The sequence below is a fragment of the Suncus etruscus genome, chromosome 17 (assembly GCF_024139225.1).
Source record: "Suncus etruscus isolate mSunEtr1 chromosome 17, mSunEtr1.pri.cur, whole genome shotgun sequence".
In the NCBI taxonomy this organism is placed as follows: domain Eukaryota; kingdom Metazoa; phylum Chordata; class Mammalia; order Eulipotyphla; family Soricidae; genus Suncus; species Suncus etruscus.
The window spans coordinates 44,766,927-44,778,719 of record NC_064864.1 but is presented as its reverse complement, the minus strand read 5'-3'; the positions used below and the strand labels follow the sequence as shown (position 1 = coordinate 44,778,719).

The following is an 11,793-nucleotide window of genomic DNA, read 5'->3' as shown; positions in this document are numbered from 1 at the left end:
GCGGCGGGTGGGGGCCGCGGAGCGGGAAACTGAGGCTAAGCGGAGACTGCGTGCTGACAGTCCTGCAAGGCCGGCTGGCGGGATGCTCTGGGACGCGGTGGAGAGTCGGCTCCGCAGGTGGGTGCGGGAGAAGAGGCCTGCCCGCCAGGGGGCACCCCCGAGCCTAGTGGGGCGGTAGGCACAAGAGAGCCAACATCCAACACATGCCAACTGCGGGGACCCAGACACATTCCCCCTTTCTCTTATATTTCCACAACACCGCCCACATCTGTGTTCCTACTTCTGAGGTCACCTTGGAAATTTGCTCTAAGAAACCACCTGGCTAGGGGGCCAGAGAGGCACTAGGAAGGCACTTGCCTTGCATGCATGTGACCAGGGTTCCATTCCCAGCACCACATATGGTCCCTCCAGGTCCTGCCTGGCAAGAGTGATTCCTGTGCAAAGAGCCAGGAGTAAGCCCTGAGCACAGCAAGGTGTGACCTTTCTCCAAAATAGAGTCCACTTAAGAAGTGGGGTGCTGCTGGAATGCCAGGATGGGTTCTCCTCCACCTTAGCCACAGACATTGTCAAGGTGCCGCGGTTCCTGGCTATTCCCTTCCAAATTGGCCCAGGACAAGCTCAGACACTCAGCCAACTACCATTTCTGCCAGGTGGCACCAGCTCTATCCCCATGGGCCCACAGGTGCTGGGTCTGGGCACTTCAGCTCCAGATTCCTGAGTAAAAGGACACCGCCATACCCCAGTCCCAGAGTTCAGTCAAGAGTGCGTGGAACCTTTACTATATTTTTTCACTCTTATCCTTTAAGAAAAAAAAAATACAACTTACTGAACTTAAAAACAAATAATTGTAGTAGAATGCCTGTCTCGAATATAGGCAGGGGATGGGAAGGGGGGAGGGGTAATGTTACACTGGTGAAGGGGGGTGTTCTTTTTTTTTTTTTTTTGGGCCACATCCGGCAATGCTCAGGGGTTACTCCTGGCTGTCTGCTCAGAAATAGCTCCTGGCAGGCACGAGGGACCATATGGGACACTGGGATTCAAACCAAGCACCTTAGGTCCTGGATCGGCTGCTTGCAAGGCAAACGCCGCTGTGCTATCTCTCTGGGCCCGGGGGGGGGGGGTGTTCTTGTTATGACTGTAACCCAATTATGATCATGTTACTTAAATAAAAAATATATTTCAAAAAAAAAAGAGTGTGTGGAAACTCAGCAGAGCAAAACAATGCAGCTCTAGGTCTCCCAGTCCTCACCACTGGAGGGGTCCCAATTGGGTCAGGTGAGGAAATGACTCACTGCCCAAGATTTGGGGTTTCAGAGGGAAAATGAGTAGATTACTAAGAGGACCCTAGGGGGAGCTTGCATGTAAGCAAACCCAACTCCATCTGCTTTTATATTCTTAGATGGGATTCTCTTAGATGGATCCCCCCAATCTACTTGTGGAAAGGACCAGTGTGATATGAACATAGAACGGCAGGTTCATCTCCAGACCAACAGCATCTGGGAGGGGATCCAGCTTCCCAGGCACCTGGTAGGCACCTGATAAGAGTAGGACCTGAAAGTTCTGGAAACCTAGAAGGGAAGCGAAATGCAGCCTTCAGTACACACCTCTATGAAACATGCATATCCATGGGTCTGTATACTGAGCTCTTTATTAGGTGCTACTGTGCCTCATCCCAGGCAAGTCACTGTCCCTGAGAGTCCCAGTATCAGATGAGGGGCTTGGCTTAGGCCCCTTCCCCAAGGGCAGCAGAACAGATCAATGGTGAACCACACTCTAAAAGGTTGTGCTCTGCGGTGCACTCCTGGAGTGGTAACAATCAGAGAGGGATGAAGTTAGGAAAATGTGGTCTCTGGGGAGAGGAGAAATTTCTAGAAAATGAGTTTTGAGGAAGGGTACACTGAAAATGGGCAAAATTAGGGATTTTTCAGGAGCTCTGGGGAAGGCAGTTGGAGGGCTAGCTGAGTGGGGATTGTACTCAGGGCAAACAGAGAAATGAGGAATTCCCTCTGCAGCTCCTCCAGTCTCTACCAGCCTAGCACCTACAGTAGCTGTGGCATTCAAGCCACTGGTCTGCTCAGTTTCTGCAAGACACCTGTGAACAAGGCATCTTTTGTTCAGTCCCTTTGACATATCACTACCATTTATGCCTCTTTTCTCACGCCATCCAACTTGTTTCCCCACCACCACCTCCATGAGCTCCCCTAAAGCCACTAAAGTGATCTGGGAAGGGGCCTTTCAGGGTGAATACTGGCGCTCTCACCCAGCTCTGACCTAGTAGTAGTCCTCGCCTTCTTCACTCTCTGCTGCCTCCTCAGGAAACAGGTGTGGATGGAGCCTCTGGGGAAGACTTGTGGAGTTCAGCTGGTCTGCAAACAGATGGACCAAAGGGAGCAGGCAACATCAGGGCTGGCAATGCCCACCTGAGGGAAAGGCATGCCTGTGGGCCCAACACCAGCTCCTCATTTCAACCTTGAGGTGCCACTTACCTGGGGTGAGCACTGTCAGGCTGGCAGAAGCCTCAATCTGGCCCAGGGTATTTCGAGCAAGACAACGATAGGTGCCCTCATCAATGGGCCGCACAGCCTGGATCTGAAGCCATCCGGTCACCTCAAACCTCTGAGGGCCCCCCCTAAACTGGAGCCAGAGGAGTCAGTCAGGCTCTTCTTGAAGGGTGGGCCAGGCTTCCTGGGGAAGCTCTGATTTCTATTCCTACCTGCACAGAGACGTGGGGGTCATCCCCAGGCAGTGGGATGTCCAAGCCGTCCTTTCTCCACTCGATGGTGGCCATGGGATAGGCAAACACTTCACAGCCGAACATCACATCCTGCCCGGTCATATTCCAAATGTCATAGGGAGGTGACAGGATCTGGGGCTCTGGGGTTGGGAAAAGTAGGAGGCCTGAGAACAGGGCAACACACCCTGCCCTCCCTACAAACACCTCATATTGAACCATGGGAAAGGTGTCAGGGAAGAGAGAGTGGACAAGGTAAACATATGGTCATAAACACAACCTGTACCACAAATTTGGAGACTTGCAGGTAAGTTACACAAACACTCAGTTATAGCTATAAGCAAGCAGCCACAGTGTCCCTACCTGCCCCGGTGTCCTCACTCAGCCCTCCAGCCCCCTCACACTCCCCATCCTGAGCGTCTGTAACCCACACCTCCTTCCTTTCACCTAGCCAGTCCCCAGAGGCCCCCAGAGCTGGCTCCCCTCCCCACCCATGGAGCTTCCACGTGGCAAAGACCAAACCTGAAACCTGACCAACCGACTGGGCAGCAGGCTGAAAGCCTGGTGGAGCTGAGCCAAGTGTGGGGGAACCCCAAAGAGTGTTTGTTTTCCTCCCACCCCACTCCACTCACCCCACAGTCCAGCCAAACCAGACACTCCAGGGGGGTCAGGAAGTGGGTTACAAATTGCCAAAGAAAACCTGAGGCCTGAGCAGCCTGCAGCTCCCTGGGGTGGAGGTAGGAGCTGGAGTCCCCTCCTTGGCTTCCCCTCCCTGCCCCAGCAGAAGGGGGGGGGGGCCTCTTCGGGAAAACGGCTTGCTCTGCAGGATTGTCTTTCACAGGAACCCGAGTTTCCCTGCCCGGCCTCCAGCGACTGGGGAGTCTGGGAGTCGCTTCCAGCTCTAAGCTGTGAGGCCAACCTTACTGGCGCCAGGCCAGCCCCCCAAAAGCTCGCTCTCTGCCAGAGGGAGGGGGTGGCTCCTGCGTGCCTTGGCGACAAAGCCCAGGACCCACGAGCCTCTGTCATTGGGCTCCTCTTCCTTAACCTCGTAGGTCATCGATGCCGTCGAGGGGGAATACAGCCTCCGAGCACTCCAGAAAGCAAGCAGAAGAGCCCCCCCCCCCCGGATGTGCGTACCGGATTCACAGGGCCCGGGATGCGCCACCGTGAGGTTGGCGTCGGGCCGAGCGCGGGCCGCCTCCTGCAAGCGGCAGATCTGCGCGTAGGTGCGGCCGTCGGAGCCGCAGAGCGGGCGCTGGGAGCGGCAGGCGCACAGCGGCTCGGGCACCTCTCCGCGGCTCAGGTCCCCGCCGGCGTCCAGCCGGCACTCCAGCTGCTCGCCACAGCGCCCGTAGAAGTGGGCGCTGGGGTCCAGGTCGCACAGCTGGCCCTCGAGGTTGGCGCATTCCCAGCAGCAGCCGCACGCGTCGCGCACCCGGCCGGCCAGGCAGCCCCGGGGCGCGGCGCACTCCTCGGGCCGGCAGGGCGCGCAGCCCTCGCCCTCCGCCAGCAGCCGCAGCCAGCCCCGCCGCAGGTACTCCGGGCCCGGGGACGGCCGGGCGCCGGCCGGGGGCGGCGTTGGCACCGCCAGCAGAAGCAGCAGTAGCGGCGGCAGCACGGAGGCAGCGGCGCGCGGCTGTGGCATGGTCAGCTGGCAGCTCTGCGAGCAATCGGGGCATCGGCGAGTGGGTGGCACTGCAGGAGGGAAGCCAGGTCAGGGGGGGTCGGAAGCGCCTCATTACGCACGACCTTAGTATTGCTCTCGCCCCTGCTCTCCAGGCCTCAAGAAGACAATCACGGTGAAGAAAGGAAGACCCTCGAGGGGGGCATCCCGTTATGCTAGGTGACAATTTTGGGGGGGTGTTGGGTCACCCCCGGCAGCGCTCAATTAGGGGTTCCTCCTGGCTCTATGCTCAGAAATTGCTCCTGGCAGGCTCGGGGGACTATACAGGATGCCGGGATTCGAACCACCATCCTTCTGCATGCAAGGCAAATGCCCCACCTCCATGCTAACTCTCCGGCCCCGCTAGGTGACAATTGATTGGAGATGTTCTGGGGGACCAGGTTAGGGGAAGGTGAGAGGAAAGAGGAGTAAAACACGCTCAGGAACTGCTCGAACCCCATCCACCCCCAAAGCCACCACTGCCACCGCACGTCTTCCTAAGTGATGCTTCCTGCCCTCGAGGTGCATGGGAATAGATGGAGAAGCAAAGACTCGAGATTGTTCCTGGGAGGCAGGAAAGTGGGGTGACTGACACCTCAGGCCCAGGGTGCTCACCTAAGTGTCCAGAACTAAGCCTGGTGAACAGCCGGAATGTCCAATCCGCAAAAGCAAGATGTGGGGCAAGCGGAGGGGAAAGAGTCGGCGGGCCCGCCCGCCCGCCCACCAGGCCACCCCAACCCTGCTTCGAGGATCTTTAAGAACCCCCTGAACTAGACCTGAACTAGAAAGCGGCTCCTTCGCCCTGCCTTCTCCCCGCCCCTCGAAATCGCCCCACCTCCCTTTCCCTAGTCCCCAAGACTGCCAATTTTATCTCAGACCTCCCCGCAGCCTGGGCCCGAGTCACTGAGAGAGCCGAGATGCCGAGATGCCGTAACCGGACACCCAGGCTGGGAGTGGGGAGGGGTGCAAGGAACCCAGAGAGAGTTTGGGGCGAGGGGGGTGGAAAGCTTCAAGAGCGCGGCCTGGTCCCCCAACTTCTTAATGCTCCCAGGGGCCTGCAAAAGGAAGGAGTCCTAGATCGACACCATCTCCCAGCAAAAACTAGCGTTGCTGGAGGCAATTGCATGTTTGTCCATCCAACTTGCCCACCAAGGCGCCGGCTAGAGACTCGATGCTTACATCTGTCTCCCCACATCTGGCTCTTCCTCCTCTCTCTCCCCCATATCCGGCAGGTGCCTCAAACCCACAGAAGAGGGAGGTAATTATAGAGGTTCGGCCTGAGCAGCAGCTGCAGGGAGAGGCGGGGAGAAGGGGGGAGAGTTGGGATTATAGGTTGGGGTTCTGCTAGGCCGGCAGTGCCAGAGGCATTGGGTTTTGCGGCCACCAGAGCCACCGTGGCACTTTCTGCACGAGTGGGGGCGGAGAGCATTCCTGGAGGCCCGCCCAACCAAACGGGGGGATCCGCCAGACTCCGCCTAGCCGGCCCCAAGAGTTAAAGCAAAGCCACACACCAAGGCCCCAAGATTGCCAAGAGGCAGCCGAGGAGGGGCATGGCCTCTCCTGGCCCCGCCCAGAAGGGCTCGCGGCCTCCAGGCACCGGAAGCGGAAGGCGGGGCCTCCTCGGCCTCGGGAGTGCAGAGGTGGAGGGTCGGCTGCACGCGCGCTCGATCCTGACCGAACGGAAACCTCACGCGAAGTCTCGCATCTGTCGCGATAATCAGAAACAGGAAGTCTGGGAACGGGAAAAGTCGGAAAAAGAATGGGCGGGGCTACCTGATTGATTGATAGGTGCGGGCCAGCTCTGGTCCTTGTCTTTGGGGGCCTGGTTTAAGTGGCCTTGGGGACAAAGTGATCATGAGAGAATTGATGAAGAGGGATTTGCAATGACCGCTCTTAAGAGAGCAATCTCTGACTCATGCTTATAAAAATGCCTTAGATTCATCGATGATTCAATCATTTTCAAAACTATACTTGCTTGCTGCAAGTATATTGCAGCAAGGGGCTTTCTTTTGAGAATTCTGTTTATGGGTGATTGTCTTCCTACTGTAACTTCACCTTGTCCTCTTTCTTTGCATCTTTGTCTCCATAAATAATATATATATACTTGCTACTGAACTTTTGCTTCTTTTTTTTCATCTCTTTAGTTTGTCTTTCTATTCTTTTAATAACTGCCTTTTTTTTCTTCCTGAAACAAATGTATTAGGATCAATTGTAGCAACTGTGTGACGTATTTTCTTTAAATTAAAAAATATATGCCTTGGGGCCGGAGAGATTACGTGAAGATAAGGCGTTTGCCTTGCATGCAGAAGGTTGGTGGTTCGAATCTGGGCATCCCATATGGTCCCCCGAGCCTGCCAGGGGCGATTTCTGAGCATAGAGCCAGGAGTAACCCCTGAGCGCTGCCAGGAGTGACCCAAAAATCTATATATATATATATATATATATATATATATATATATATATATATATATAAAAACATATATATATATATGTATATATGTATATATATGCCTTGTTGGGGCCAGAGCGGTGGCTCAAGCCGTAAGGCGTCTGCCTTGCACTTGCTAGCCCTGGACAGACCTTGGTTCGATTCCCCGGCATCCCATAGAGTCCCCCAAGCCAGAAGCGATTTCTGAGCACATAGCCAGGAGTAACCACTGAGCATCACTGGGTGTGGCCATAAAAATAAAAATAAAATGCCTTGGAGATAGTGGATACTGGATTCCAGAGCAGCCCAGGAGTTCCACGAGTTGTTACTGTCTTCTAAAGCTGGGGCCCAGTCTTTGAACCGGCGGCTCCACAAACCTATAACTTAATTGTTCACTTAATTTATTTAAGTGTAGCCACTGTTTACTTTCAGTCTTTGCTATACTTAAGCATCTGGTATTATGAATCGTGCCCAAATCACGACTTGTAGCTTGTGCATACAGCCCTGCGTCTAGCAGCCTATGAATTCTCGGTAAATATTTGTGGATTCAATGTGAAAGGCTTAATGTGAAAGTCAAGTTTAATCTGGATTTTCTGAGTCGCTGATGGAGAAAGCTGAATAGACAAGGAAAGAGTGCCCTCTGGTGGGCTTGTGGGTAGTAACGAGCCGGTGACAAGGAACAGGTAAACTGATGTCGTCTTCAGGAAATCTGCTCTTATGTTTGTTCTTTTTTCTGTTTTTTCTTTTTTTTTGGGGGGGGGCCACACCCAGTGACGCTCAGGGGTTACTCCGGGCTATGAGCTCAGAAGTTGCTCCTGGCTTGGGGGACCATATGGGACGCCGGGGGATCGAACCGAGGTCCGTCCTAGGCTAGCGCAGGCAAGGCAAGCACCTTGCCTCCAGCGCCACCGGTTTAGGGCCACACCTAAGCATAGATGAAGGCAGTCCCTGCCTCTTGGCTCGGCAGCTGGAGTGGGAGTAAGGGAAGGTTGTCGCACCCTGACCTTCCAATGCAAAGCACGAGCTCATCCATTTAAACAATATCTTCCTGTCCAAGAGTTACTATTATTATTTTAATGGGGGGGGGCACACTTAGCAGTATTCAGAGCTTACTCCTGGCTTTGCACCCAGGGATCACTCCTTGTGGTGCTCAGAGACCACATGTGGTACATTTCTCTCTGTCTCTGTCTGTCACTGTCTCTCTGTTTCTGTCTCTCTGTGGCAGAGATTTTCCTTATTAAAGACGTTCCCCAAGAAGCACCACATATTGTTAAAAATTCTTTTAGAAGAAAGTTGTTTGCTTAGGGCATCATTTCAAAGTCTAGATACATTCTCAGAGTCTCATCATCCGGAGCTTTATCCATTAAGGCTCCACTATTGGCATCATACTGTATAGTTGGAATGTTTGAACAGGCTGTAGAGAGCTGTTGGGCCACAAGAAAGATGTGATCAACATCATATGAGTGTTTCAGGGAAAGAAGCCAGGTGTTGGCATCCTTGTGTCTTCATGAAAAAGACCAAATTCACATAAAAAAAATGGGTAAAATTTAAAACGTGTTGAAAGAAACCAGAGTGATAATATAGCAGGTAGGGCACTTGCTTTGCATGCAGCCAACAGGGGTTCAATCCTGAGCACCACCATAAAAGAGAATGTAATTTATTTCCATTGTGACTTGTAGTTCAGATGTTGGTCTGTAGATCACACCTGCACTTTCTTTCAGACTCCTACTCATGAAATTAAAAAAGAACTGTGAGGGGCCTGAGAGATAGCAAAGCGGTGTTTGCCTTGCAAGCAGCCGATCCAGGACCTAAGGTGGTTGGTTCGATTCCCGGTGTCCCATATGGTCCCCGGTGCCTGCCAGGAGCTATTTCTGAGCAGACAGCCAGGAGTAACCGTTGAGCACCGCCGGGTGTGGCCCCCCCCCCCAAAAAAAAAAAACTGTGATCAAAGTTCATGTAAAAGGCCTGAGTTCTATTCCCAGCACTACATGGTTCCCTGAGTATTGCTTGGTAAAGTTCCTTCAAACACACACACACACACACACACACACACACACACACACACACAAACACAGTGAGAGAGTAAAAGAGAGAAATAACTGAAATATAATGACAAACAAGTACAAATGAACAATTTAAGATGAAGTGAGGAAAAAAGTGTATTTATGGTAAGAAATTACTTGGGAGGATCCACAAACTCTAACCTATGTCTATATAAACCCTCTTTTGATGCAGCTGGTGAAATAGTGGAGTTACAACTTGAAAGAAGGAGAGAAGTGAAACAAATTACCTTACCAGAGTGACTCATTAGGTAGTTACAGAGAACCTGCTCTTCCTTTGAACATTAGAAACAGTTAAATCAGAGAAGGTGGGATACAGATAATTAAGACAAAACACTTTAAGGCTACCTACTACGAAAATTAGATGAATTTGGCCAGAGTGAATGTGTAGGTAAACAATATTAAATGAAGAGGAAAAGTACATGGATACTGACCACAAATGTGAAAATTATCAAAGTGCTTATCCATAAATAAACAGCCTAAGAGAAGTTGGAGTGAATTGGTTGAATTTAATGCTATTTATTTTGTCAATGCATTTTTCTTTATCTTTTTTGGTTTTTGGGTCACACCTGGCAGAGCTCAGGGGCTACTCTGGCTCTATGCTCAGATATCACTCCTGGCAGGCTCGGGGGACCATATGGAATGACAGGATTCGAAAAACCATCCTTCTGCATGCAAGACAAATGCCTTACCTCTATGCTATCTCTCCGACACCCGTCAACGTATTTTTCATAATAAAAATAGAGGTTATTTGGGGCTGGAGAGATAGCATGGAGGTAAGGCGTTTGCCTTTCATGCAAGAGGTCATCGGTTCGAATCCCAGCGTCCCATATGGTCCCCGTGCCTGCCAGGAGCAATTTCTGAGCCTGGAGCCAGGAATAACCCCTGAGCACTGCCGGGTGTGACCCAAAAACCACAAAAAAAAAAATAGAGGTTATTTTAATAGGTAAATAAGGAATGTAGGGACTGGAATGATAGTACAGTAGATAGTATGCTTGCCATAGTTGTGGCAACACAGATTTGATCTCTGGCATCCCATATCACCAAGCACTGCCAGGACTAATTCCTGAGTGCAGAGCCAGGTTTAACCCCTTAGCACCACCAGGTGTGATACCAAAACAAAAAACAAATTGAAAAAAGAAATGTAGGGGCTGGAGAGACAGCATGGAGGTGGGGCATTTGCCTTTCATGCAGAAGGTCATTGGTTCAAATCACAGCATCCCATATGGTCCCTCAAGCCTGCCAGGAGCGATTTCTGAGCATGGAGCCAGGAGTAACCCCTGAGCACTGCCGGGTGTGACCCAACCCCCCCAAAGAAATGTAGAAAGTTGGAATAGCCAGGATGAAAATTATGCATTATAATTCAGTTAGAAATAATGTTATCAAATCAAAACTAGTTTTCCCCACAAGACTAGACATCTGGAATACTTACTATAAGGTAAATGGAATTAATTTTAAGCCATACAGAAAAGGACCCAGGAGAATGCTCAAAGGAGCACATGCAGTTGACATGGGTTTGAGCCCTGACACTGCCAGGAGCAGTCCCTGAGCACCTCACTGGGTGTAGCACCTGGGTGTTCTCTGAACACAAGTAAAAATAGAAGAAGTTTGTTTTGCATGCAACCAACTCAAGTTCGATCCCTGGCAACTGATATGGTACCTTGAGCCCACCAGGAATAATTTCTGAGCACAGAACGAGGGGTAACACTTAAATGTCACTGGGTGTGGCCCAAAAACCAAATATATGTATATGTAAGAAGTAAATTTTGTCTTTGGGTCTTGTTTTGGGCTACATCCTGTGTTACTCAGGGATCACTCCTGAGGAAACCAGATGTGGTGCCAGTGAGGATTGAACTGGAGTCACCCACATACAAGACAAGCACCCTACCTGATGTACTATTGATATGCTCTTAAGAGGTAAATTTTTGTTTTTGGGTTATACCTAAAGATCCTAGGAGGCTACCATCAACACAGTGCTCAATTACTCCAGGCAGTGCTCACTATGGGATGGAATCCAGGCCTACTGTATACAAAGCATGCACTCCAATCCCATTGAGTTGTCTCTCCACCTCTTTTGTTTGTTTGCTATTTTTTTGGGCCATACCTGGCTCTGCACTCAGAAATTGTTTCTGGCAGCTTAGGGGACCATATGGGATGCCAGGGATCAAACCCGGGTCTGTCCTGGGTCGTCCACATGCAAGGTGAATGCACTACTGTTGTGCTATCACAGCCCCAGCTCTAGAGATGAAGTTTAACTTAAATTTTAGACCTCTAGATTTTTTGGGATGGAGGGTAGGGCTCTGAATTTTTCTAGTGCATACAAACTGTGAAGTTTATGGGAATTAGCTACATTTTGGTTTTTTTTTTTTTTTGGTTTTGTTATATTTATATTTTTTGTCTTATTTTTGGGCCACACCTGGTGGCGCTCAGGGGTTACTCCTCAGAAATTATTCCGGGCAGGCACAGGAAACCAATGAAACACTGGTAATCAAACCCAGGTCGGCCACATGCAAGACAAGTGACCTACCACTGTGCATTCACTCCAGCTCCAGAATAACCACATTTTGAATTGATCAACTTATTTAGACACATTTATTCTACACTTTTTTTTGGGGGGGGTCACACCTGGCCGTGCTCAGGAGTTACTCCTGGCTCTATGCTCAGAAATCGCTCCTGGCAGGCTCGGGGGACCATACAGGATGCTGGGATTCAAACCACCGAACTTCTGCATGCAAGGCAAATGCTTTACCTCCATGCTATCTCTCCAGCCCCTACACTTCTTTTTTAAAATATCTTTATTTAAACACCTTGATTACAAACATGATTGTAGTTGGGTTTCAATCATGTAAAGAACACACCCCTGGGGTCGGAGAGATAGCATGGAGGTAAAGGCGTTTGCCTCGCATGCAGA

At 51.0% G+C, this 11,793-nt stretch overlaps 1 protein-coding gene across 1 annotated transcript; it reads right to left on the bottom strand.

Annotated features, from left to right (window-relative positions):
• Positions 1-1,916: 1,916 nt before the first annotated feature.
• Positions 1,917-4,413, bottom strand: KAZALD1 (Kazal type serine peptidase inhibitor domain 1). The gene is made up of 5 exons (XM_049764398.1): positions 3,869-4,413; positions 2,714-2,874; positions 2,487-2,634; positions 2,272-2,366; positions 1,917-2,092 (listed from the first exon to the last, which is right to left on the bottom strand). Exons 1-4 carry the CDS (start codon positions 4,374-4,376, stop codon positions 2,272-2,274), a joined length of 912 nt encoding a protein of 303 aa, XP_049620355.1. The 5' UTR covers positions 4,377-4,413; the 3' UTR covers positions 1,917-2,092.
• Between the last annotated feature and the right edge of the window lie 7,380 nt (positions 4,414-11,793).